Genomic DNA, 27,784 nt, shown 5'->3' with positions numbered 1-27,784 from the left:
AACACTTCCCCCAGTCTCTCTGCCCCCAAGTTAATGTCACACACATCGGGTTAATGCAATTGCAGGGTAGTTGCATGAGGGGGGTTTGGTGGGGGCCAAACTAATCCCTGTTGGTAGGAGGATGGTGGGAAAAGTCCTTTGAGAGGGGTGACAGGACACCTTTTACTTCTGGTCATGTGTCCATCTTGCCCCGAGCGTGTTACCTCCAGAGGCCTGGTTAACGGGAGCCAGGGGGCGTGGCTAATGGGGCACCACCAAAAATTACACACAGGTGTGAGTTTAGCGCAGGATTTTCCTGTGCCCCGGGTGTGTTTGTGTGTTGGCGGGGGATTTGTGTGTGCTGTGTGGTTTGTTTGTTTTTTTGGCACCCAACCAAAATTGCTGTGGGGGCCCCATCGAAAATTGTTTGAATTGGGCCCCTCACTTCCTAAAGCCGGCCCTGCCTGCAGCTCTTTCTGCGGGATGCCTTCCAGGCCCTGAAGGACCACAACCTTCGGCTCACCGTGGGGAAACTTCCTCCTCTCTCTGCAGACACTGCTCACACAGTACAACCCCACATGCCCTCCCTGGCACATGTTGCCAGAAGCAGCAGTGCACAAGGACTCCAGCTCCAATTGGTGGGACAGGATCATCCTGGAACTGTGGGATGACCAGCAGTGGCTCCAGAATTTCCGCATGTGGAAGGACACCTTTCTGGAACTGTGTGAGTGGCTCGCCCCTGCCCTCACAAGACGGAAGACCCACGTGCTTCCTTGACCACGGGGTGCTCTTCCAGGAAGGACTGCTTGGCAGAGATGGAGTTCACCTTTCCAGGAGCGGGAAGGCCTTGTTTGGACACAGACTGGCTAACCTTGTGAGGAGAGCTTTAAACTAGGTTCAACGGGGACAGGTGAGCAAAGCCCACAGGTAAGTGCTGAATGTGCGGGACTGGGAGATGGGTTGGAAATGGGGGGAACTACGGACTATAATGGCAAGGAGAAAGGAGAGTCAGGGCACAACAGGGAGGCAAGATCAAATCAGTATCTTAGATGCCTATATACAAATGCGAGAAGTATGGGTAATAAGCAGGAAGCACTGGAATTCCTAACAAATAAATACAACTATGACATCATTGGTATTACAGAAACCTGGTGGGATGGGACGCATGATTGGAATGTTGGTATGGAAGGGTACAGCTTGCTCAGGAAGGACAGACAGGAAAAAAAGGGAGGAGGGGTTGCCTTGTATATTAAAAATGTACACACTTGGACTGAAGTGGAGATGAACGTAGGAGATAGCTGTGTAGAGAGTCTCTGGGTTAAGCTAAAAGGGGTAAAAAATGAGGGTGATGTCATGCTAGGAGTCTACTACAGGCCACCTAGCCAGGTGGAAGAGGTGGATGAGGCCTTTTTTAAACAATTAACAATACTATCCAAAGCCCAAGATTTGGTGGTGATGGGGGACTTCAACTATTCAGACATACGTTGGGAAACTAACACAGCGGGGCACAGGCTATCCAATAAGTTTCTGGACTGCATTGGAGACAACTTTCTGTTTCAGAAGGTTGAAAAAGCTACCAGAGGAGAAGCTGTTCTGGATTTGATTTTAACAAATAGGGAGGAACTAGTTGAGAACTTGAAAGTGGAAGATAGTATGGGGGACAGTGATCATGAAACAATAGAGTTCATGATCTTAAGGAAAGGTAAAAGGGAGACCAGCACAAATGAGGTAATGGATTTCAGGAAGGCAGATTTTGATAAGCTCAGAGAACTTGTAGGTAAGGTCCCATGGGAAGCAAGAATGAAGGGAAAAACAACTGAGGAGAGTTGGAAGTATTTCAAAAGGACGTTGTTAAGGGCCCAAAAGCAAACAATTCCGCTGTGTAGGAAAGATAGAAAATATGGCAAAAGACCAGCTTGGCTTAACAAGGAGATCTTGCATGATCTCAAAATAAAAAAGGAGTCCTATAAAAAATGGAAACTAGGACAAATAACAAAGGATGAATATAGGCAAGCAACACGGGAATGCAGGGGCAAGATTAGAAAGGCAAAGGCACAAAATGAGATCAAACTAGCTACAGGCCTAAAGGGAAACAAGAAGACCTTTTATAAATACATTAGAAGCAAGAGGAAGACCAAGGACAGGGTAGGCCCACTGCTTAGTGAGGAGGAAGAAGCAGTAACAGGAAACTTGGAAATGGCGGAGATGCTCAATGACTTCTTTGTTTCGGTCTTCACTGAGAAGTCTGGAGGTGTGCCTAACGTAGTGAATGCAAGCAGAGAGAGGGTAAGTTTAGAAGATAGGATACACAAAGAACAAGTTAAAAATCACTTAGAAAAGTTAGATGTCAGCAAGTCACCAGGTCCTGATGAAATGCATCCCAGGATACTCAAGGAGCTGATAGAGGAGGTATCTGAGCCTTTAGCTATGATCTTTGAAAAATCATGGCAGACAGGGGAGATTCCAGAAGACTGGAAAAGGGCAAATATTGTGCCCATCTATAAAAAGGGGAATAAGAACAACCCAGGAAACCACAGACCGGTCAGTTTAACGTCTGTCCCAGGGAAGATAATGGAGCAGGTAATTAAGGAAATCATATGCAAACACTTGGAAGGTAATCAAGTGATAGGGAATAGCCAGCATGGGTTTGTGAAGAACAAGTCATGCCAAACTAATCGGATAGCTTTCTTTGATAGGATAACGAGCCTTGTGGATAAGGGAGAAGCGGTGGATGTCATATACCTAGACTTTAGTAAGGCATTTGATACGGTCTCGCATGATATTCTTATTGATAAACTAGGCAAATATAACTTAGATAGGGCCACGATAAGGTGGGTGCATAATTGGCTGGATAACCGTAGTCAGAGAGTTGTTGTTAACGGTGCTAAATCCTGCTGGAAAGGGATAACAAGTGGAGTTCCGCAAGGGTCTGTTTTGGGACCCATACTGTTTAATATCTTCATCAATGATGTAGATATTGGGATAGAGAGTACACTTATTAAGTTTGCAGATGATACCAAACTGGGTGGGGTTGCAACTTCTTTGGAGGATAGGGACATAATTCAAAATGACCTTAGCAAATTAGAGAAATGGTCAGAGGTAAACAGGATGAAGTTTAATAAAGAGAAATGCAAAGTGCTCCACTTAGGAAGGAACAATCAGTTCCATACATACAAGATGGGAAGCGACTGTCTAGGAAGGAGCATGGCAGAAAGGGATCTAGGGGTCATAGTGGACCACAAGTTGAATATGAGTCAACAGTGTGATGCTGTTGCAAAAAAAGCAACTATGATTCTAGGTTGTATCAACAGGTGTGTTGTAAGCAAAACTCGTGAAGTCATTCTGCCGCTCTACTCTGCGCTAGTTAGGCCTCAGCTGGAGTACTGTGTCCAGTTCTGGGCGCCACATTTCAAGAAAGATGTGGAGAAATTGGAAAGGGTACAGAGAAGAGCGACAAGAATGATTAAAGGTTTAGAGAACATGACCTATGAAGCCAGGCTTCATGAACTGGGCTTGTTTAGTTTGGAAAAGAGAAGATTAAGGGGGGACATGATAGCGATTTTCAAATATCTAAAAGGGTGTCACAAGGAGGAAGGAGAAAATTTGTTCCTCTTGGTTTCTGAGGACAGGACAAGGAGTAATGGGCTTAAAGTGCAGCAAGGGAGGTTTAGATTGGACATTAGGAAAAAATTCCTAACTGTCAGGGTGGTCAAATATTGGAATAAATTGCCAAGGGAGGTGGTGGAATCTCCCTCTCTGGAGATATTTAAGAACAGGTTAGATAGACATCTGTCAGGGATGGTGTAGACGGAGCTTGGTCCTGCCTTGAGGGCGGGGAGCTGGACTCGATGACCTCGTGAGGTCCCTTCCAGTCCTATGATTCTATGCAACCTGCCACTCCCCTCCAGAAGTGGGTTGCCATTGCCATCTGGAAGCTCCCCACACTGGACAGCTACTGATCTGTTGGGAATCAGCTTGGCACGGGGAGATCAACCGTTGGGGCCATGCCCATGCAGATGTCATACTCTCAGGCTATTGTCTCAGGAGAGGGGAGCACTGCTGGCATGGGGTTTCCTAAGGGAAGGGGCATGGTGATGGTGGAAGCCCCCTCCCTGGGAGGTTTTTCAGTCCCGCCTTCACAAAGCCCTGATGGAGTAAGTAGGAAGTTGCTCCTGGTGTGTGGAAGGTGGGGGTTGGCTCAGGGACCTCTCAAGGGCCCTTGCACCCCTGTGATTCTCCATTTGTCTGTCTCCTCCTACAAGTGGTGCAGACCATCCTACTGTGCAGGATCATCAACCTGGGTGACATGGATCCCATCAGCACCGCCTGGCCACCATGTGCCTTCCTGATTGGGGCAAGGGGGCTATTGATGGCACCTACATTCCCATCCGGGCCCCTGACCACCAGGCAGCCAAATACATGAACCGCAAGGGGTCCTTTTCGATGGTCCTGCAGGCCTTCATGGACCACTATGGCCAGTTCACCGACATCAGGTGCTCAGGGAAGGTGCACAACGCCCACATCTTCTGCAACTCCAGCCTCTTCCAGAAGCTGCACGCCGGCACCTTTTTCCCCCGACCATGTCATCAGGGTCAGGGGGCATGGACGTGCCAGTCTGTATTGTGGGGGACGTAGCCTACTCTCTACTTCCCTGGCTAATGAAGCCCTACACAGGACACCTGGAGCAAAGCAAGGGACGCTTCCATGGCAGGCTTTGGGCATCTAGAGGGGTGGTTCCGCTGCCTCCTCAGTCTCCTGGATGTCGGAGAACAAAACATCCCTCAAGTGGTGGTGGCGTGTGGTCTTCACATTATTTGTGAAAGCAGGGGGGGGGGGGGGGGGAGAGGGAATTGGGGGGGGGAGGAAACGTTCCTCCCAGCGTTGGGGGCAGAGGCTGATGGATTGGCAGGACCTTTGAGCAGCTGCCATGCAGCAGGCCCATCAGGAGAAGTAAAAGGAGAAGTACTTTACAATAGTGGTTTTTTTTTTAAGCCATCAATAGTTTCTGAAAGGAAATAGCTTGTTGACACCACAGCAAAACCACCCTTATTGTTTTGTACATACCTTCAATGTCTCCTTCTTAGTAAATTTGGCTGTGGGAGATACACACTCTTTATCAGACCCATTGCAAAGCTTATATTCAGTCTGAAAAAAAAAGAGAGGAGGAATGTGTTAATCTTGAGATGATTAAGTTAAATGCTTCAGTGAAAAGTTGATTATAATCCAACTTCAGTGGATTCCTGGAAATTGCAGACTTCATCAGTACAACATTAGACAGACCCACTAAGGAAGGGCACATTTATAGTGTAATCCATTAACTTCCTTTTACACTTACTTAGTACTCCCCCCCCCCGCCTTGATATTTCTACACAACTTCCTACTGCAGATTCTGATCTGTAAACAATCCCATTATTCTCACTCATGTCTTCGAAAACAACTTGTCCCTTTTTGAATTACACATTTTAGAACATCTGACTTCCTGAAGTATACACTGGCATTTTCTGATGACCAATAATATCAACACTACATTTTCAATAGACTTTGTGTTCAGCAGAATTTCAGTCCTCGAGAAACATATTAGGTGTCTTCCAAGAGGATAGAAACTGCTTATTTAGAGTGCATCTACACAGCAGTGTTATTTTGGAATAAGAGCTGTTATTCCAAAATAACAACACAAGTGTCTATAATTTCAAAACGGTGGACGGCTTATTCTGACTTCTGTGAACCTCATTCCATGAGGAATTCCGCCTATGCTGAAATAGCTATTTCAGAATGGCAGTAGTGTGGACGCTCCACTGCTGCGGTTTTGAAATAGCTGCTCCTCAGGGCCATTTAAACTAATTACTCCCCAGTGCCTCCTGGGGCTTTAAATTGAGGTAGCATGTGCACATTAGCCTGCCTTGGACTAATTTTGAGGCTTCCCTGTAGATATGCTATTTCAAAATAAGCTATTTCAGAGTATTCTTCTGGAATAGCTTATTTCAAAATAAGCATGCAATGTTGATGTACCCTTAGAGACACAGGAGTGGTCTCTCCCTCAGGTTAGGATGGCATGCACCTACTCCTCTCCCATTCTCCACTGCATGAACACACTTCAGCAACGACAGCCCATCACTTACATTGAGAAGTAGCAGGAGGGAAAACCTTGACTTTTTATTGTTTCTTTTCCTGTCATTTAACTAATGCAACAAGAAGAGTGAGAGCCAGATCTAACTATCAGCCACTGGCAAATGGTCTGCAACTGCAGACTACATTTTGGGAACTGCTAGAGTAAGTAAAACATGAGGGGTTTGAAATGCAAATTCTTAACCAGTCACTACTTTGTATAGGGTGCGGAAAGTAAGTGGAAAAAATTGCAGTGTACAGTACAGAAAGGAAGACAGCATAGCCCATTGCATGTTCTTAAATACTTGTGGCTGGCATTCTTCCACTCAAAATATTACATTATTAATAACATAATACACATTGCACTTAGAAATGAAGACTCGAGTAGTACATAAAAAGACCATACCATAAATAAGTTTGATGAAAAATATTACAATAATTTTTATCAATAAATCTTGCTCAGAGGCAATTCCTGTATAATTTTCAGCTTCTGCTCCTCCCATCTATCTGGAGTTTTAATTTTAAGGAAGGCCATGTTCTTGTTCTCTAGCTACAATGAGGTCTCTTGCAGGTTCTAGATTGCCTCCACGCCTGTCACCTTCTGACTGACACAGGATTTAGAATAGAGACACATACTGCACCTAAGATAAATGTGCGTAACCATATCATTCGAGGCTGTGAAAAGTGTCATGCCCGTGTGGATGGAATTACGCCAACCTGAGCCCTAGTGGAGACATTGCTCAGTCAATGGAAAAATTGACCCAGCTACTGCCCTTGGAGAGGAAGATTTTACTATAGTGAAGGAAGAGGTTCTTCTCTCCAGGTATGTCTATACTAGAGAGTTGTGTTGGAAAAACGGCCATTTTTCTGACAAAACCTGAGTCCACACTGCAATTGCATTCTTCTGAAAGTAAATCAAAAGAACAGAGGGGTTGTTCCAGTATTGGTAATCCTCTTTCTACGAGGAAGAAGCTCTTTTGGAAAAAGGTGTATGTGGATGGGGAAGAGGGAGTTCTTTTGAAAGAAGAGGAAAGAGGAAAAAGCACAGGTGCTCTGGTGGCCACTCTGTCCATAGTAATCACAGCTGAAATGTGAGATAGCATCCATTCAGTGTGGATGCTATCTTTCAAAAAAGCAGATCGCTTTTTCGATGTGCCTGTGTGTGTGTGCATGCTCTTTTGGAAGAAGTTTTACAGAAGATCTCTTCCAAAAAAAGGTTCTTCTGAAAGAAGCCTGCAGTCTAGACACAACCTCAATGTCTACATGATAGCAAGCAGTGATAGTATTTCTAAAGGGTCTGCATGCATACCCTTACAGAGAAACTTCTGCCCTTAGTCACATTTCACATGACAGAGCTGCACTATTCCTCATTTTTTAAGAACATAAGAACATAAGAACGGCTGTACTGGGTCAGACCAAAGGTCCATCTAGCCCAGTATCCTGTCTACCGACAGTGGCCAGCACCAGGTGCCCCAGAGAGGGTGGACCGAAGACAATGATCAAGCGATTTGTCTCCTGCCATCCCTCTCCAGCCTCTGAAACAGAGGCCAAGGACACCATTTTATCCCCTGGCTAATAGCCTTTTATGGACCTAACCTCCATGAATTTATCCAGCTTCTCTTTAAACTCTATTATAGTCCTAGCCTTCACAGCCTCCTCTGGCAAGGAGTTCCACAGGTTGACAACACGCTGTGTGAAGAAGAACTTCCTTTTATTAGTTTTAAACCTGCTACCCATTAATTTCATTTGGTGTCCTCTAGTTCTTCTATTATGGGAACTAATAAATAACTTTTCTTTATCAGCCCTCTCCACACCACTCATGATTTTAAAAAAGGAAGCTTCTCTAAGTGCCAGAAGACTTTTGGGGAGAGATTAATAATCTGCAGTTATAACATTCAGTTGTTCATAAACCCAGAGAATTAGTTTCTAAAATGTTTCAGAAGAATGTTATATATTTAGTTATTTATTTTGCACTGGTCAGCATGGAAAGTACCATGGCTTTGAAATGCAATTATGAGCCAAACACTGGGGGGAGGGGAGGGCGCAAGGGACTAAGTACAAAGAACACTTCAACGTGGTCTACCTGAGAAAATGAGGTCAGCATATCTATGTTGCTCAGGAGGGTGAAAATCCACACCCTAGAGAGGCATATTTAATGTAACCCAAGTCCCGGTGCAGGCAGTGCTAGGTAGATGGAAGAATTTTTCCATTGACATAACAGCTGCCTCATAGGGAAATGGATTACCTACACCAGCAGGAATAGCCCTCCTGTCAGTGAAGGTAGCATTTACACCGAAAGGGCCACTGTAGCATATTGATGAGCCTTTACTGTAGCTATTAGCTGCAGAACAGAAACAAATAATCACTGTGGTTCATCAAGTTCTGGGAAAGCCTAGTCAAATAGGTATTTCTAAATACAATATCAGACATTCTTTGTAACCTGCTAACTGAACATTACAGGGTAAACTCATCCCCGATATTAGTGCAATGATATTCGATCACTTACACCAGGAATTCAGTTTGGTCCAGTGACTGCAGCTGGCCTGCATGACTTTGCTTGGAGAGAATTTCAGCAAAGCTACCAACATTCACCACAAATTCTGTGACCGTAGCCCTCATCTCCCTAGCACCAGGGATTATTGCCCATAGTTTTTTTTTTTTAATGTTTAGACCACGGAACACTCATGCTCATGACGTGAATCTGGTTGTAATGAATATCAGAGAGAACTGAGGGGGGAAAGGTTTAAAAGGCCCAGCCACTAAAGTGACTTCAAATACAGGGTGTTTTAAAGGGGGGGGGGGAGATGGGCACAAGATGTCCATTTATTTCAGGGGATGTAAGTTCCTCAGTGCATAAGGGGTGGCCACACTTTTATTGATATAACCATAATTTTAAAGAAACAAATAAACTAAACACTGCGTGCAAGAGAGAAGGATGTGTTGCTCCAAGTATTGGCATGGAATTGTAAGGCAGAAGTGACTATGTTTAAGTAAAATCAAGTGATTAAATGCAAATGTAAGCTATCTAATGTAAATTCTTCTTGTGAATATTTGTACAGTGTATGGAACTGGTGTTGTGTGAATTAATATACTCTTTACTATGTAAAAAACATTATAATGGAGTTCTGCAATATCTCAAAATGGAGTCTGAAACTCCATTCTGAAACCTTAGAACTTTCTTTAGACGTCCATTTGAAATATACATTCTGTCACGTCCACAGGTAACTGTTAGATTTGAAAACAGCAGTGGAGTTACCTGGCGAGATTTGAATAAACTATGAATATTCATTAGCTGTTGTGCCAGCCAATCAGCTTATAACACGCATCTTTCAGGAGCCAATCAATTTGAACCAGGCAATAAGAGCATTTCACCGACCAATCATTTTAAACCTCAAACCCTCATGCATATTCATGAGTGTTGAGTATAAAAGGGCTTTGCTACGTAGCAGTTGCTGCTGGCCCCTAGGCTTATCCTTGGGTCAGACAGCGTCGGGTCGTCAGATATAGGTCTGAGAGAGAGAGAGAGAGAGAGAGAGAGAGTGTAAAGTTCTAGATACTCTTGTCCTAGGTTGGATGAGTGAGGTCTTATACAGAGTTTCTCTCTTAGAAGGGACTGACGGAAAGTCATGCTCCCTCAATTTAGTCTAATTTAGTCTTTTACAGGGATAGGCTGACGGAAGGTCAGACCTACTCTGATTAGGTCAGGTATTTAGTTAGGTAGTGTTTAGTTAGGATAGCTCCCGTCATCGAGTTTGTACATCAGGCTGCGTCGGTCCACGCATGTCGGCCGTCGTCGTGTCTGTTCGTCAGGCACGTCAGGGTTTAGATAGGGTTTTTATTTTTAGATTTAGTTAGGATAGATAGGAAGGAGTCTAGCTTCCATCATCTGATCCGGCTGCACCAAAGTGCAGAGAACAGTGAGGACCAGAGGGCTTCACAGAAGGTGAACCTACCGTCTTCGTCCTCCATCCGTGCTTCGAGGAATCTCCTGGGTTGTTCCTCTCCCACGGCTTTAAATAGCCAACGGATTGTAGGTCGCCTAGCGTCGAGATCAGTCGACGAGGGACGCCTAGCTGTCCTCCCTGTAGGCTTTCAACTAGCCCGAAGGTCGCAGGTTGCTAGCACCGCATCAACCGTCTATCGTCGTAGACTCTGTGTAGGTATAGGGGCCTGGAGGGACTTCCTCTCCTGGTCCATTTAGTGTAAAAAGGGGACTGCCCCCTCATCTGTTCATTTAAGGTACTGTTTGTTAAATTTGTTTGTTTTTAATAATATAGTCTTGTGGTTTCCAGTTAAATCCAAGTCTCCGGTTTTCATTTGCGCGCCATATAAATCTAAGATTGGCACTCCCGGTGATCAGATACGGATTTGAGAGTCACTACCTTATATACCATCCCTTGCGGATGAGCCGAGTTATTAGATAACTCTCGGGGAAGTTGTCCTTAAGACATCCTTCCTAATTCTGTCAAAGAGATACCGTAACAGAATCTTTAGGATTTTGCCTAATATTCAGAATACATACAATTAAATGTGTCTGATGTCATCATTCAAGGACAGTCACAACTGACTGTCTTACAGAGATGACTCCCGCCCTTTGTCGGTGGGCCTGAGAGAGAGAGAGTCTTTACTCACAGGGGTTTACAAATTTGATTCAGATACAGGTCTAACAGATGAGGAACACCGATCTGTGAAATAATGGTAGTCCACAAAGCAGTAGTCGCTCTCCTCCTTGTTTCCAAAGGAGAGAAAGAAATAGATGTGAGGGGACTTGAAATAAAGGGCAACAGCAACCTATCTGGTTATTTTTTCCATAAAGGATAAAATGCTGATCACAAAGACATCTAAACATTCAGAAAAACTTTCCAATATTTTCCCATGCATAAGCAGTTGCTGTAGTTGCCAAAGGGCTCTATTGCCATTGTAAAAAAAAAAGGGGGGGGGGAAGGAGGCTTCCCCCCACAAGAGACAGCAGTACTTCAGAAGTGACCTACACTGAACTAGCTTGGGAACCCTTGATCTAATACAAGATGGAGGGCATCTCTTAGAAATCATAAGGAATAGCCACCTCATCCTCAACAGCATGTAATTTGTTTTGTTTTCCATTTACCTTGGTACTCTTTTATAGTAAGGATATTTTAGGATTTCTTCAGTGGCCAGGAGTGCCTTTGGGCAACTCCATTTGATCCGCCAGCTGCGACCCTTACTGAACAAGCATGACTTGGCCACAGTGATCCATGCTCTTGTAACATCCTGACTGGATTACTGTAATGCACTTTATGTGGGGCTGCCTCTAAAGAGCCTTCGGAAACTTCAACTGGTCCAGAATGCGGCTGCTAGAGTTTTAACTAACACTAGTTATACAGAGCACATTATGCCAGAGCTTTGGCAGCTGCACTGGCTTCCGGTATGTTTCTGGGCACAGTTTAAGGTTTTAGTTATGACCTATAAAGCCTTAAATGAGTTGGGTCCAGGGTATCTGAAGGACCGTTTTCTCCCATATGAACCTGCCCGGGGATTGAGGTCAGCTGGGGAGGCTTTGCTTCGTGTTCTCCCACTTGCGGAGATAAGATTAACATCTATGTGGAACAGGGCATTCTCAGCTTTTGCTCCCAGGCTGTGGAATTCTCTTCCTCGGGATATTCGCATGGCGCCAAAGCTAGCCTTGTTTCGGCATCAGGCTAAAGCCACCCTTTTTACTCATGTTTTATTAATGTTTGAGTCTGTATGTGTGTTCCTCCTCTCTATATGTTTTTAGCTGGTTATGTCACTCCGAGATCTCATCTTTTAAATTTGTATATATATATTTGGGTTTTTTTCTTTGTTTGTTCTTGTAAGCAGCCTTGAATATTTTAAATTGAAAGGCGGGGTAAAAATATTTAAATAAATAAATAAAATCTTCCTCTGTGTCTTCAAATCCCTTCTGACTATTACAATCCAATGGCTTGCCAGAGGCCACACCTCCATATGTGCAGAGAGAAGCAGCTCACCTTCCCCGAGGGACAGAGAAGCACTGAACATGGAACTCCTCCTCAGAAACCTCCATTGGTTCTCCATTCATTTTTGGAACCTTCTCTAGACTTGCACCATCCCACCTCCTTCTTCGTGGTGCCCTCCCCTTGTCTAGCACCAGCTTAGCCTCTGCCCTCTACTACTTCTAGTGTGAACGTGTTCTCCTCCACAACTTCTGCCAGCTAGTATCCGTCTATCATTGCTCTTCTCAAATGGCATCTGAAAACCGTTCTCCTTTCTTGACTGAGTCTCCATCACCCCACATGCTATTTATTATTCAATTCCGCAGCTGTCTCAGTCACACCATGAGAAAGATACTATACTGAGACTGAAGCTGGCATAGGAGCCGCAGGAGGGATTTAAGTATAGACTGATAGATGCAGAAGGCACCAGTGGACATTCTACACGACTGGACATTCTCAGCCTTGTGCCAATCGGCTCTTTGCTCCAATCTTCTTCCTCACGTTCTCAGCTCAGCCTCACTCTACACTTCCCCCTGATTTCAAATATCATCTCTCCCTTCCCTTGGTTTTTCATTTAGCTAATCCCCTTTCAACTCCACTCCTAATTTTGTTTTTAAATTGTGGCACTAGCATGATCTTCTCATTACTCACTCTGCTTATGTTACACCCTCCTTCCCTTTGCCCTGCATCTCTCTTGTTCATTCGGTCTGGAAGAGCTGCAAAGTAGGAACTGTCTATTATTTTGTGTTTGTACAGTGCATAGAAACAAAGGGAGCGGTGCCCAAGGCATTGCTGAAACAAAAATAATTAGGACTAATGTACAAGTGGAGCTGCATTGTATTCTAATTAGTTCAAGTAAAAAAATAAATAAAAGAACTCCTGGATGACTGTTACTTTAACAGGTACAATGAGCATGTTGCACTAAAATGTCACACACTGTGCTAGGTTGAAGGAGTAAGTAATTCCCCTCACATGAAAATTTCATGTGAAGGAGTAAAGCATATGGATGCTGGGGAGGAATAAAACTCAGTTTCTGCCCATGTTTCATTCAGCTCTCAGCCCGTCAGACTTCACGCCTGAAATATCTTGTCCAGGGAAGCAGACAGGATTGCGGGGCCCCTTGGCAAAGCGTGGGGCCCCTTGGCAAAGCGTGGGGCCCCCCATCTCTGTGCTCCCAGAAGGGGCAAGGCCTCAGGTAGAAGGGCAGGGCAGCTAGCCCCCAGCGCTGCCCAGCCAGTGCCTTCCCGCTCCCCACCCCACCAGCCCTCAGAGACTAGTACAGTGCCCCAGTGGCAATTCTAAAGGGCCCAGGGCTCTGGCCACTACCACAGTAGCAGCAGTCAGGAGTCCCAGGGCCTTTAGAATTGGTGGGCCCTGGGGCAATGACCCCTTTTCTCCCCCGCCCCATCCATGTGACTACCCACATGACTGGCATTACAGAGTTTCCTCCAGCATGAGCTGACTTCCTAAATTGCACAAGTGACTGGAGGGGCTCATTGTCATCTCCTACGGCAAAACACTGGGATGAAAGGGCAAAAGGAGATTCTCTCCTCAAATCTTGATGGAGGAAAGTATTCTATACAGTATCTCTAAAATGGTGCGCACACACAGCCCACTTTTATATGTGAACTATTGCAATACAACGTCAGACGGAACTGTGCACTGGCCATAGCAATGTTTGGATTCTTCTCTTTTAAACTCTGCTCCGTGAGCACAAAGAACGTTTTGTTCCGAGATCCCCATCTATCAGATCTTTCTGCCAGCTGAGTCTGGTCCTGATTTCTTGGTTCACAGGATAAATGGCAAAAACTTTGTAAGTTGCCAGACTTGTGTGACTGATCTTTTATAGCACTTTTAAAGCATCAACATGGCTTTAATTAACTCAGAAAGGTTAAAGGCACGCTGCCATTTGGAAGTCTAAAGATTCGTTTAAGACAACGTGGGATTTGTAGTGGCTCTATTAAAGCCAAATTGATATAACAAACTATAGGTAATTGCATCACAATTAAAATAAAGCCAGTGGAGGAGGTTTCTAGCAAAAAGTTTTGACTCATTTTTCTGAATACAAATCAAGCAATGAAATGAATACAAAACCTGGAATTCTAAACATACAAAATCCTCACTCCTGCTGAGCTGTCCTACCTAGCTTTGCTGGTAGCCCCTTTAATACACCATGGTACACATGAGATCTGATCTCATGTCTTGTATTAATTGTTGCTGTAATTATGACACCTGTATTGTGACTTCACAGGGACAGGAAGCTCGCATTGAAAACCCACTTCAAGATTTTATGGTTAGTCCCTTAGAAGGAGCACCATTTTAAGGTGTTTGCAAGTGAATCATGGGATTGCAACCGATTTTCGGATACTAAGTAATAGTAACCCTATCAATCAGCTGGAAGACAGGAAAAGAGATTAACCACTCAGCTATAGCATATATTACCTTGGAACCTGACATTAAAAGTACATTATCAGAGCCAGATGATGAGGAAAATAAATGAGAAATCCGAGTCTCACGTTTATCTAAATCATGAAAGTTTGCATTTACAGAAAGTTGAAGCTTAGTGGTGGTTTCACATTCCTGTCACTGCCAGTCATGAACATTCCCGATGCTCCTGGATTGTTTTGGAGTCTCCAGGAATGAAAGATTAATTGTTAATTAAAGATTAAGTCATGTGATGAAACCTCCAAGAACAGGTCCAGCCAAAACTGGACATTAGAGTTAAAGGGCCATAAGTGACGAGAGGAAATATGTGAATTGCTTTGAATAATTAAAATTAAGAGGAAAAAGATATCATGGGGGAAAATGTGGTACTTTTTTTTCCTGCTGTTATTGTTTATAATAGCGCACAGAGGCACCAGCTGAGATCAGGGCCTCACTGTGCTGAGCAGTGCACAAGATCTAGAAAGAAGCAGTTCCTGCCCCAAACAGACAGGAAAATGCATGTGAGAAATGTAGCATAACCTCCATTTACAGATGAAGAACTGAGCCCAAGCAATCCGCCCAAGGTCACAAAGGCCATTTATGGCAAAGCAGAGAACCAAAACCAGGCCTCCCAAGATCCAGTTAGTGTCCTAACCGCAAAGCCATCTTTCTTCTTCTTCACAAGAGCCAGTGAAAAGGTCAACAAGCTTTTAGTCTGTAAGGTGCCTCTAGACTACTTGCTTTTAAAAGTTACAGACTAACACAGCTACCCTCTGAGACAATAAGTACTCTTCTAAAGCTTAAGTCAGAGTAACTAAGCTGAAGATGCAAATATTTCTCATGAAGCCAGTTATACCTGCTGATGCAAAATAAAGCCCAAATATTCCCAAGTAAGCCCAAGCCTCGTGTTTTTTCCTGAGAGAGTGCTCAATAATGTCCTCTCTCCTGCATTGCTAATAAACATACAAACAAGAACATACAAATGGCTGTACTGGGTCAGACCAAAGGTCCATCTACCCCAGTAGCCTGGCTGTCGACAGTGGCCAGCACCGGATGCCCCGGAGAGGATGGACTGCAGACAATGATCAAGCGATTTGTCTCGTGCCATCCGTTTCCAGCCTCTGACAAACAGAGGCCAGAGACACCATTCCTACCCCTTGGCTAATAGCCTTTTATGGACCTAACCTCCATGAATGTATCTAGCTTCTCTTTAAACTCTGTTATAGTTCTAGACTTCACAGCCTCCTCTGGCAAGGAGTTCCACAGGTTGACTATGTGCTGTGTGAAGAACTTTTGCTTATTAGTTTTAAACCTGCTACACCTTAATTTCATTTGGTGTCCTCTAGTCCTTATATGATGGGAACTAATGAAGAACTTTTCTTTATTCACCCACTCCATACCACTCATGATTTTATATACCTCTATCATATCCCCCCTCAGTCTCCTCTTTTCCAAACTGAAAAGTCCCAGTCGCTTTAGCCTCTCCTCATATGGGACCTGTTCCAAACCCCTGATCATTTTAGTTGCCCTTTTCCGAATCCTTTACAAGGCCAAAATATTTTTTTTGAGGTGAGGAGACCACATCTGTACACAGTACTCAAGATGTGTGCGTACCATAGTACCCAGTGTAAATAATTGTTTGGGGTGGGGGTGGGAATGGAGGACAGCTGTGTGTCTCTTTTATTGAACAAGTTATGAGCTTATGCTGTATAAACTGTATGCACAGGGTGACTGATTTGTCTGGGGTTATGACCCCACTGGGGCCATGCATCTGGGTACCGTGTCAAATCCCTTGGACTGAGCTTTCCCAGAGCTGATCTGATCTCAGTGTCTGTGTCATTGTGCTGTGGGTGGAGACACTAACTCTGCCTTTGCTGGGGGAGACCAGAAGTTCTGGCCCAGCAGGACAGGTACGTGGGCTCAGGGGTATCTTCAGCACATCAAGTGACAGTCTCTAGGGGAGTGCTGTGAGTGAACCCATCACAAGAGGTTCTCAACCTTTTTTCTTTCTAAGGCCCCTCTCCTGGCCCAACATGCCCTACAAACTCCACAGCCCAGCAGTGCCACAGCAAGTACTTTTCTGCATATCAGAGTGATGACCAGTGCTGGGGGTAGCCAAGAGAACTGCCTAGGACCCCATCTCATAGGGGGCACTGCAAAGCTAAGTTGCTCAGGCTTTGGCTTCGTCTTCAGCTCTAAGAGGTGGAGAGCAGGTCCCCCCTGCTGCAGTCCTATGCAAAGGGGCTTCGGCTTCTGCCCTGGGCCCTAGTGAATCTAACACCAGCCATAGTTAGTGGACCCCCTGAAACCTGCTCATGGCCCCCGGGGAACCTTGGTCCCCTGCTTGAGGGCCACTGTCCTAGAGAATGCCAGTGCAGAGAGGCACCACTGTGGGGCAGCTAGAGAAGTTTGCTTGCCCCTGTACCCATTCCATTGACCTGCCTACAATGCTGTCAGGCTGGCAGCAGGGAATTCACTTCAAATAAAAAGGAATGAACAGGCTCCTTCCTTGAGCTACTGAGCCTCAGCTTGGGTGTGTGTGGGCATCATTCCAACACTGCGATACAACAACAGCCCCTTTCTACACCATGTCGCACACGTCTCTTATTCAGGAAAGCAGGTGAGCAGCCTTGGGGTGCCAGGCATTAGTTAGCCAGCAGGGCAACGTTAGTACAAAAAGGCGGGCAGGCTGCTGCTAAGAGCTATTCTTTGAGACCCAGTTGGGTTAGTCTGCAGACGTCTGTTTGTACCTCCAGCAAAGCTGTTTACAAGACAACCAACCACCCCAATTTTAACCTTATTCCTAAACTTCCTCAAACATCTGTATCGTGGGATGTCTTGGGGAGAGCGGAGGAAGTTCTGAACGGCTGAGGACTGACGCTTCAGGTGCATATTGTAGCATGATTGCAATGGTCAGAAAACATCAGCACCTCTCACATCTATAAACATGGTTAAATTCACCCCCTCTGTCCAACAGGCTTACCAAGGGATACGGCTTATTGTTCCTCTTCTCTCATCCCTACTTCCCACTACTTGTGGGTATCTAATATAGTCACTTTAAATCCATGAAAAGTGCAATTTGGGTTCTAAAAAGTGTTTTCATCTCTCTCTAATGCCGATCCAAATATGACTTAATTCAATAAGCTTTGACTCACTGTAGGCGGAAGCATCATTTTAAAACAAATAGTAAAAAAGGATTCCCATTCCCAGCTCTAGGCACTGACAATTAAGAGTCACAATTCACTTGATACACCATTTCTAAAGAGCGCAACACAAACATCTTAGTAATGGATGTGGATGCAGTGTTTAATTAGTGCATGAAAATGATAAAAGACAAAAATATAACATCACAAGTAATCATTCTAAATCCAACCTATCAGTTCTCATCCGCAAAGGAAACCCACACAACAATTTAAAAAGACGAGCTTGCTTTGCTAGACACTATAAATTACGAAATGAATATAGTGAGGGAGAGTAGATTTATTGCTTATTAGAGCAATCTATAACCCAGTAACACCACCGCCAGCTGCCTTTCTCCCTTCTATGTCCCGAGTAGGGTTGCCAGTTTTGGTTGGATGTATTCCTAGAGTTTTCATCACAGGACATGATCTTTAATTAAAAATTAATCTTTAATTCCTGGAGACTCCAGGCTAATCCTGTAGGGTTGGCAACCCTAATCTAGAGGACTATTAACAAACCACTTCCCTTTGAAATACATGTTAACTAGTTATGTTAATCTGTTCCAAGTTGTATTTATCTGTGACAGTCTGTGTACATTTCCCAGACCTGTAGAAGAGCTCTGTGTAAATTCAAAAAGCTTGTCTCATTAACAGAAGTTGATCTAATAAAAAATATTATCTCCCCCACCTTGTGTCTCTTAGTAATGGACAGTCAGTCTGCTTACATCAATTAGGTAGGTAATGAAATAGGAAACTAACTGTACTTCAGTCACCAAGTTCCAATACTGAGGATGAACCGTGTGGCCAGGTTTTGATTTTTCACAAATCCTCAGTACTGTATTTAAATCATGGGGGCTCATATGCTCTTCAAAAAGAAGCTTCTCTGTTTGGGTGAAGGGGGTCCATCTTCATGCCTCTCAATGCAGGGTCAGGACCCTGGTCTGGCAAAAGCAGAACCAGGCCTGGGTCAGACCTAAGTTCCAGGTCATCTCAGCCACCAAAACTACAGGAAGGGGCTGAATAAAGTTTGAGTTTTGCCTCATCTCTATCTAATTATTAGGTGATAAATGCCTCTAAAGTATATAGAGGAGAATAACCAAAGGCCTGCCTGACAAGAAGTGAAAATCTTTCTGGGTTCCTGAAGTGAGCTGAATCCTTCACCCCTTACCTAGAAATACCAATAGGAGCATAAATCAGAAGTCAAGCATTCAACCTGGAAATCGACAGCAGGGCAACACTCAGATCCTGCAACATCAGCAAATGCATTCTAATGGGGAAAAGATATTTTCAGTAAGAATCAGACACATTCTGGGCAAAAAAGAAAAATTCACAGAAGCCATGACCTGTCCCTAACGTTGACTAAAAATATCCCTACAAAATGGGGATCTGCAGACCCCCATACTACGTAAAGTGGGGCAGCTGCAAGGACTAGGGGCAGCCTGTAGCAGCTGTGTGGTACTCATGAGTGATCCCTGCTTCCTGAGGAGCCTGAAAACTTTTGGGTTCCCTGCTACTTGCAGGAGCCAGGTGTTTAGGTTCCTCCACACCAGCCCAGAGCTGCCCACCACCCTCTGGCACCTGGGAGCTGTGTGTGTGTGGATGGGAGGTGCTTCCTCACCATCTGTGGTGCCCGGGAGCTGCCAGAGATGGCAGGGATACCCCAGAACTTCCTGCCCCAGCAGGGGTACCCTGCAGCTCCCAACCACCACAAGCTGAAGTCAGAGAGGCCACTAGAAGTCACGGATTCCATGACTTTCACAACTAAATTTCAGCCTGACCCATTATCTGTAGACCAGTCCCTTGACTAGCCTGAGTGGTCTAACCAGGGATTAAAAAAAATAAAAATAAAAATAAAAATAGTCAAAGCCTCCCCTTCCTAAATCATTGATTCAATTTCTCACCATAGTCTAGTCTTCAAGATGACTAGGATTAAAGAGGGTCCCAGGTTCAGACCAGAGCTATCAAGGGACTGTGGACAAAACACTGAACCTTTTTTTCAGGACTATCAAGATACAGTATCTAGGAGCCTGGGTTCAAATTAGGAACTCAGCTGAGAAGAAGCGGCTGGACTGGATCCCCCCTTGTTTAATTACAGCAATCACATACTGTATATACATGCACACAAAGCTGTTTTGTATGAGCCGTTGGTCTCAGCACTCTCCCAGAACAGCACTTCTCCCTGCTGCTTGTCTATCAGGATTCCACAGGCACAAGTGTTCACAATCTTCTACCCATACTTATGGGGCGGGGGTGTCACAAGCCCTGGACAAGCCATGCATTTCAAAGACACTAAACTGTGCTTTCTCTGACAGGAAATCACTTCAGCCTTCAGCCGTTCCCTTTGTGCTGTATTTCAGTGTCAGATGAAAACCATTCCCTCATTTTATAGCTTCATAGCTGAATATATTAAGTTAACACCAGTCAGATGCTTCTGTTGATATGTCTAAGTTACTCTTCAGAAACAAGAGATCTTGACCAAATCAAAATCCCACCCAGAAGCCACTGCTGGACACGTTGGCTGCTTTCAGGAGTGGCACAGTGCCCAGGTGAGTGTGAGCCTGTCTTCGCCTCACTGTGTCACCGCCCGGGGAAGCAGTGCCCAGTCGGAGCCCACATCCTGAACATCTGCCCCTGAAGCCCTTCCTGCACCCCACCCGCCTGTCCACGCCAGGTGATAGTGAGCAACAATGGGAGAAGGAGGGGGAATGGGGCCTCAGAGAAGAGGTGAGGCAGGGCAAGGGTATTTGGCTTTCAGGTAGATCAAAAAGTGATCTTGTGCTTAAAAAAGGTTGGAAACCACTGGTCTAGGGGATGCCTCTTGAATAGCAGCCTTAGAAGGACCATTAATATCTACATTATAGTTAGGGTGGCCATCAAGGTACCTCAAGAACAGAGGACAGTTGCATTTAGAGCAAGGGGCCCCAGGGCTGGGGCATGTGGGGGGGTTCAGGAGTCATGGCTAAGAGTGGAGGGGCTCAGGGCTGAGAGGGGTAGGCATAAATGCAGGGGGGACAAGGACGCCATTTTGGGAGGTCAGGGTGTGGAGGGGCTGCAGCACACAGGGCACTGCTGCCCTTCTTCTTCTGATTCTCAAGGAGCAAGGGGAAAGTTCAGCTAGTAGCTGACAACAAGAGGAAGGCACAAGCTGAGCACTTTCCCCTCGCTCCCTGATAGTCAGGGGAAGAGGAAGAAGACTCAGTATGTGTGACTGCAGTCCCCGTCCTTCCAAAAATGGTGAGGGGTTGGGGCCACCCACGATTGAAGGGGGAGAGCTTTCACTTGTCTGGCTACCTGCTGTTTAGCAAAGTAGCCTGCAGGAGAGCCCCAGGAGTCCAGCCCAGAGTGCCACAAGGGCGTACTTTCACCTCTGGTCTCAAGAGAAAATAGAGGACATAAAGGCTTCCTGTTTCATATCCCTAGAGGATGGAGTAGCAAAAGACAGGACTGTACTCTATAAAAGAGGATAAATGGCCACCCTATGCCCCGTTGCCCTCCGAAACCCCAAACAATCACGTCCTTATTGTGTTAGGTGCTGTGCAGGCATTATTCACCTGTACCCTTCTAAGCATGCTCTTTTATATCAGACACACACCTACGCATACAACATTACAGTATGTACGGCCAAAGATGCTCTCTGAAGGAGTTTCAAAATGAAACAATGGATTAAGAACCCACACGAAGAAGAGATGTAAATGAGACTAAGAACAAGCCTCATAATCCCACAGTACCTTACTAATGGAGATAGGTGTCTGAGGAGCCTCATCCTTCAGCGCTGACAAGCTGTTTCCTTCCATGTCTTTTCCTGGAACAGAGCAAAGTAAACAAGAAACTGAGAATTTCTATGGAAAGTCATGGCTACTCCAAGCAATTACCTTGAAAAAAAAGACCACTGCTGACAAAGAGCAGAAATTGTGCTAAGTGATAGACATAGCAGGGCAGCTCCAGGAACGCAGTGCTGCTTTAAATAACCAAGTTCATATGCAAATTAAGTTCTGAAAACATGTTACACATGTACTGTAAGGGTTTGAGAAACAAAGAGTACTAATATGCTTGGTCATTTCGGTTGTCACTATTTAAAAACAGCATCCAAACCACACACACATACAGTTATCATTGCAAAGTCAAGCACTCAGAGTAAAACAAAATGTCAGAATTCAGGCTGCGGTGCCTTCTTAATTTGACCCCCGATTCATGGGGCTATGGTCTTTAATTACTAGATTTCTGTTGGTCTTCTGCTTCACTTAGTGCACAAAATTAACGAGAAGCTATTCAATATTTTATTGTATCCTTCTTGCTCAAGGCATAACTGTACACTCCTTTTAACACACAGTAACCTTAATTATAAAATCTTATAAAAAAAGAGAACTGTATCTAGATAAAGTTAGATAATGAAAAAATAAAAGATTACAGATTTTCTGGAATCAAGAGTTTTTTTGATACAGTAAGAAATATTAACAATAGCTAGCATTTATGTAGGGCTTTATAGTTTCAAAGAGTACATATATTTCATATTAAAATTTCAACATGTTATAAAACATGTTTTATTCAGGACAATATAATGTCATTATCTACTCAAATTCTGTATTTTTTGTAAATTGTTATATATCCTTACACTAAAGGAAAACACAACCACTATTGAATATCCCTTTCTATTAGACTAGGTTTTTATTTGCATTGGCACTGTTCTTTCCAAAGCACAAAGTAAAATTGTTTTCAAAATTATTAGTGCTTAGGGATTCACAACATTTGATACAGTAAATAACCACTGAAACGGTTGGCCAAAACTCAGTGACAATGCATTATAATCAGAAGTATTAGTAGAGAGATTTCCAAATGCTACAACAGTGTAGACAAGCCTAAGATGTGAAAAACACAGGGGAAAGGCTGGTGCAGCACTACTGAAGTCAATGAGTTTTGCCACTAACTTCAATAGGACCAGAATTTCACGTAGAACGTTCAATGCTATGGACAAAGTCAAAACCTAAAGCTTTATTCTTGATTCTGTCACAAACTTCTGATATGACTCTAGGCAAGTCTTATCACCCCATGTGCCTCAAGTCCTCCATCTGTAAAATGTGCATATTACTTGCCTACCTGGGAGAGGTGCTGTGGATACATTAAGATTTAGGAGCGCTCAGATGCACTGGTGATGGAGAATCATAGAAACTGGACAAGTAGTGTTATATATAATACTGCTAGTATCATTCCCATCTTGGGCTAATATATGGCTGGGCAAAACATAGCCTGGGGCAGGATCTGGTCCAAGAGCCACTGGAGCCAGCCCACAGACCACCCTGTCAGGACCCTCAGGTGTGCAGCAACCGCTGATCTAAGTGCTTCTCTACTTTGGAGGGAGGGAGAGGCTTCCTCCTTTTCCCTTTCACCCAAGTCACAACACCTTCCCAGACTTTGCACTCCCTTCTAGAGCCCCTTCCCCAGACCAGAATTCTCTCCTGCACTTATACTCCTTCCCTGATCCTGAACCCCAAACCCAGATCACAACCGCCTCCTTCACCCAAGCTCCCCCTCAGACCTCACACCATCTCCTGCACTCCAGTCTCTTACCCCGAGCCCCCTTCTGCACTCAGCCTCCATCCTAGACCCTGCACCTCCTCCACAGAAAAGTGCAGCCCTGGACCACTTCCCAAAATCGTGCCCCCACTTCAAAAATTACTGCCCACCCCTGGGCTAATGAAACAAGTGAGATGTACTAAATATCTGTCCGACTGAATCAAGTACATACTCGTCATGTCAGTGAGAAGGCAAGTCTAAAATGTTTCTAGCGACCATTCAAGAAGCCACATACAATGAGAAAAGCAGACAGAAGCTTGTGGAGGAAATGAAGGTTATGACATGGTTTCTGTTCAACCTGCATTATAAAATGGGTGGGAGAACAATGCTGGATTGGCTGAGATGCAGTCACAAATAAGTAGAGTGGTGACTGTAAAGTGGATAGGTTTTCACTGGTCAGAACTGTTGTGGTTTTGTGGAGAAAACTGCTGATTACAGCTACCGAACACCCATGCAGAGCCTCCTTGCCTTACTCAGTAGTAAAAATGTTTCTCAATATTACTTTACAATTACCAATCCTCTGGTCTCAGGATAATGCTGAAATGAACACCTTGCAGCATGATGCGTAAGTGTCCCCGTGATTTCAGGCATGCGTTCTGATGCTCCTCCAGCTTTACACTGCAGAGGCATTGGCCTAAAATAGCAAATGTCACCAGGGAATGGAAAGGAGAGGTATGTACAGGCAGTCCCCGGGTTACGTACAAGATAGGGACTGTAGGTTTGTTCTTAAGTTGAATTTGTATGTAAGTCGGAACTGGTACATATTGTAGGGGAAACTCTAGCCAAACATTTCTCCAGAGCTCAGTTTTATTCTCCCACACCTCACTTCCCTCAGTCCTTTATTCTCAAGCTGAGGTGTCTGCTGAGAAAAGCCGCTCCACATTTCCCTGGTCTGCTGGGGGGGAGGGGGGCGCTAGCTTCGTGTCTCTCTGGTCTGCTGGGGAGAAGCAGCTAGTGCGGGGTTGCCTCACCCCGTTTGTAAGTAGGGATCCGATGTAAGTCGGATCCATGTAACCCGGGGACTGCCTGTATCTCCATTTTATACATGGGAAACTGAGACACAACGACATTAAATGACATACCCCAGGAAACTAGCCCAACGGCCATGAATCAAAGAGGTCTGAGCGTACCAATGAAATTCCTTAACCACAAATTCATCTTTCCTCTTAACAAGCCTCTTTTCTCTCCAGAAAGGGAAGCTGAAATAGCCAGTTCATTCTTTGATGGACCCAACTGCCTCGGTGCTTAGCTTGTCACATGCATCTCTCTCCTGTCATATACCTGTGAATTCAATATGCTTTCGAGCCTATCAAACCACGCACCATACCACAGATTACAATAATGCACCAAAATCAAAAACAGAGACATCACATGGAAGTTGGTTGCTTATTACCAGGTTTTGTTGTGATTACTTGCTCCTTATTTATAGTTCCTAATTCCTTCATAGAATCATAGAACACTACAACTGGAAGGGACCTCAAGAGCTCTTCAAGTCCAGTCCCCTGTCCTCACGACAAGACCGAACACCATCTAGACCATCCCTGACAGGATGTCTAACCTGCTCTTCAATATCTCCAGAGATGAAGAGTCTACAACCTCTCTAGGCAATTTATTCCAGTGTTTAACCACCGTGACAGGAAGTTTTTCCTCATGTCCAACCTAACCCTCCTTTGCTGCAGTTTAAGCCCATTGCTTCGTGTCCTATTGTCAGAGGCTAAGGAGAACAATTTCTCTCTCTCCTCCTTTAATACTCTTTTAGATACTTGAAAACTGCTATCATGTCCCTTCTCAGTCATTTATTTTCTAAGCTAAACAAGCCCAATTATTTCAGTCTTCCCTAATAGCTCATGTTTTCTATGCGTTTAATCATTCTTGTTGCTCTTCTCTGGACCTTCTCCGCCTATTCAAAGGCAGTATCATGCCAGGTCATATTTAGTCAGGCATACAAATTGTGCCCTTGCCTGCAAAATGGCATGCTCCACACAGTGTGTCCGCACACATACACTACATGATCTCACATGCAGTGCAGAGGACACCATGTTGTCCATCTAATTGGAGGCCGGCTGGCATTCCCCTTTGTGCAAAGCTGGTCCTGGGGCACGTGATGCATGCCTTGAAGATAGTGACTGCACATCACTGTACAAAAGGCCAAAACTGTTCTAAAATAAAGCACTGTGAGTAGGGTTGCTAGGTGTCCGGTATTGGCCTCTGTCTGGTAAAAAACACAGAAAATATTGGACATGTAAAATGTCCGGTATTTTCTGTTTTTCTTGAACAGAAGGCCGCTTGGGACGTTCTTCCTCTGTCACATCTGTCAGGAGCAGGGAGAACAGAGAGCACTGGGATTTAAAGCAGTGACTTTTTTTTTTGCTCCACAACTTTGGTCCCCTTATTTTTTTGCTCAACCGATTTCCTCTCCCCCCCCCTCCCCACCACCATATTTGGTATTTTTTGTGAAAGTATCTGGCAACCCTAACTGTGAGACTAAGTTGTTATTAATTTGATAATTTCTGATTGGGATAAAAAAAAAGTTAAGTTACCAATTACTTAACTACATATTAAATAACCACATAAGGAACTGGAGTCTGACTAGTTGTTCATGACAAATTAAATCTCAGGTCACCTCAAGTGACACATCCCTGCAACCATCAGCCTATTATGAAGTAGGGACGTCAGCAGATAGTCCAAGGGTGGGAAACCTCAGCTCCTGAGGATGGATGCAGCTCACGACTCATCTGGATCTGGTCCCCGAGGCTTAGGAGCCCCCCAGAATTGGGGAGCACACCCTGGCACTCCAATCCCCCCACTGCCCCACCACAGGACTGGATCACACAAAATCTACTAGGCTGGGTCCCCCAGGCTCTGATGTGAGAGCGGAATGTGGGTAGTGTCTCTCCTCCTCCTCAGTCAGGGGCCACATATCAGTGTGGGTTGGTCTGTTTGGGGTTTTTGTTTGTTTCTCACGTGTGTGGCCACCAACTAATCTTTTTGTGGGTTAGTGACACTGACCCAAAAAAGATTTTCCAGCCCTGATATAGTCGTTTAAACAATTAACCAATAAGCTTAGGGTTATCGGTTAATCTTAACTAAATGCACCCCCCCTTGCCACCACTGTATCAGCATGTGGGGGGCGTGGGAGCCAGCTTTTAAACCAGCTCCCTGTGAGTGCTGGTTTCCACAGAGCCACCTTCCTCCCTCTGCTCCGCAGCCTCTGATAGAGAGACTGCTGCGTGAAGGGCGAGGGGGGCAGGCGGGAGCCAGTCCATGCAGGAAGTCAGATTTCAAGCTGGCTCCCCATACGTATCGGTTCATGTAGAGCCACCTGCCTCCCTCCTTTGCTGCCTCTCTCTCAGGCAGCAGCATGGGGGAGGCTGTCTGAAAGGAGTTCGGGTCCCACCCCCCCCACAGTCTGCAGAGGGCCTGGGCTTGTTGTGGACTCTCAATCAGGGGTATGCATACTTCTGGGTACACAAAGGTCTTCCAGAGATCCATCAACTCAACATTCACCTCGTTTTACAACAGGCTACACAGAAGGCACCAGCGAAGTCAATTTGATAAAGACAATGGCTTGTTTATATGGTGCTATATATACGGTACACTGAAATGTCAGTACAATATTTATATATTGTAGCGGGTTTATTTTATGATCAATGAGAAAGTAAGCAACACTTTTGGTTTTTTATGCCTGATTTGGTAAGCAAGTAGTTTTTAAGTGAGGTGAAACTAGGGGGTATAGAAGACAAAGCATACTTCTAAAAGAGGTATGGTAATCTTGAAAGGTTAAGAACCACTGATTTAAGAAATTGTCAAAGAAGGATATTTTCCTCCTATTCCCCCTAGTCCTCATCACATGATCTCCCAACATTTCTCTCTCATTCCCACCAACATTTCCACCCCAGTCACTTTCATAGCAAGCATGTGCTTGTGTAGATCTTCTTTAAAAATATACTTCCAGAGCCTTCAGAATACTCTGCTGTGTTCAGATTAAATTTTCCAAATCTAATAAAAAAGCCTTTGACAGAGGCAGACTGGGTTGGTACTAATGATAGCGCTCAGATTAGATGCATACTCTGGAAGCCCCACAGATCCTGTGATGCTGAAGTTATTTTACAAACAGATACCCTCTCTCCACACATGCGCAGTGTAATTCCACTAGGGGCGTGAGCCTTCTCAAGCACCTAAGTGGGGAAGAAACTCTTTTTCAAACATTTTCATTTGATTCCCCCAAAGGGCTGGTGGATGCCACGCATTCTTTTTTGGGGGGGGGGGGGGGTAACTCTTGAGCTCTGGGGATACTTTGCAATGATCTGAACCTTGGCTTGATCACTTATTGTGCCCAAATACACATTGCCAGAATGCATCAGCTTTAAGAAAAGTTGTCCCCCCTGCCAGATGCTGTATTTTGACAAACTGGTGGTCAGATGACCCCATGTTCAAATCACTAGCAGTCCCACAAGCCTCACGAGACATGTCAAATTTCAAAACAATTCATGTCACCATGCAGATTTCAGAGAAGTTAGGGTTGAGCTTTAAACAGACAACAGACCTTAATTT

At 44.7% G+C, this 27,784-nt stretch overlaps 1 protein-coding gene across 1 annotated transcript in view; it reads right to left on the bottom strand.

Annotated features, from left to right (window-relative positions):
* The window catches only part of OSBPL5 (oxysterol binding protein like 5), a 251,378-nt gene that overhangs the window by 69,582 nt on the left and 154,012 nt on the right, over nt 1-27,784 (bottom strand). The window contains exons 3-4 of the mRNA XM_075928129.1: nt 21,388-21,461; nt 5,044-5,124 (exon numbers count right to left, since the gene is read on the bottom strand). Coding sequence (XP_075784244.1) covers nt 5,044-5,124; nt 21,388-21,461 — 155 coding nt within the window. The remainder of the gene's footprint in view (nt 1-5,043; nt 5,125-21,387; nt 21,462-27,784) is intronic.

This window comes from Pelodiscus sinensis, chromosome 4, assembly GCF_049634645.1.
Source record: "Pelodiscus sinensis isolate JC-2024 chromosome 4, ASM4963464v1, whole genome shotgun sequence".
NCBI lineage: Eukaryota > Metazoa > Chordata > Testudines > Trionychidae > Pelodiscus > Pelodiscus sinensis.
This window is presented reverse-complemented; position numbering and strand designations above follow the sequence as displayed.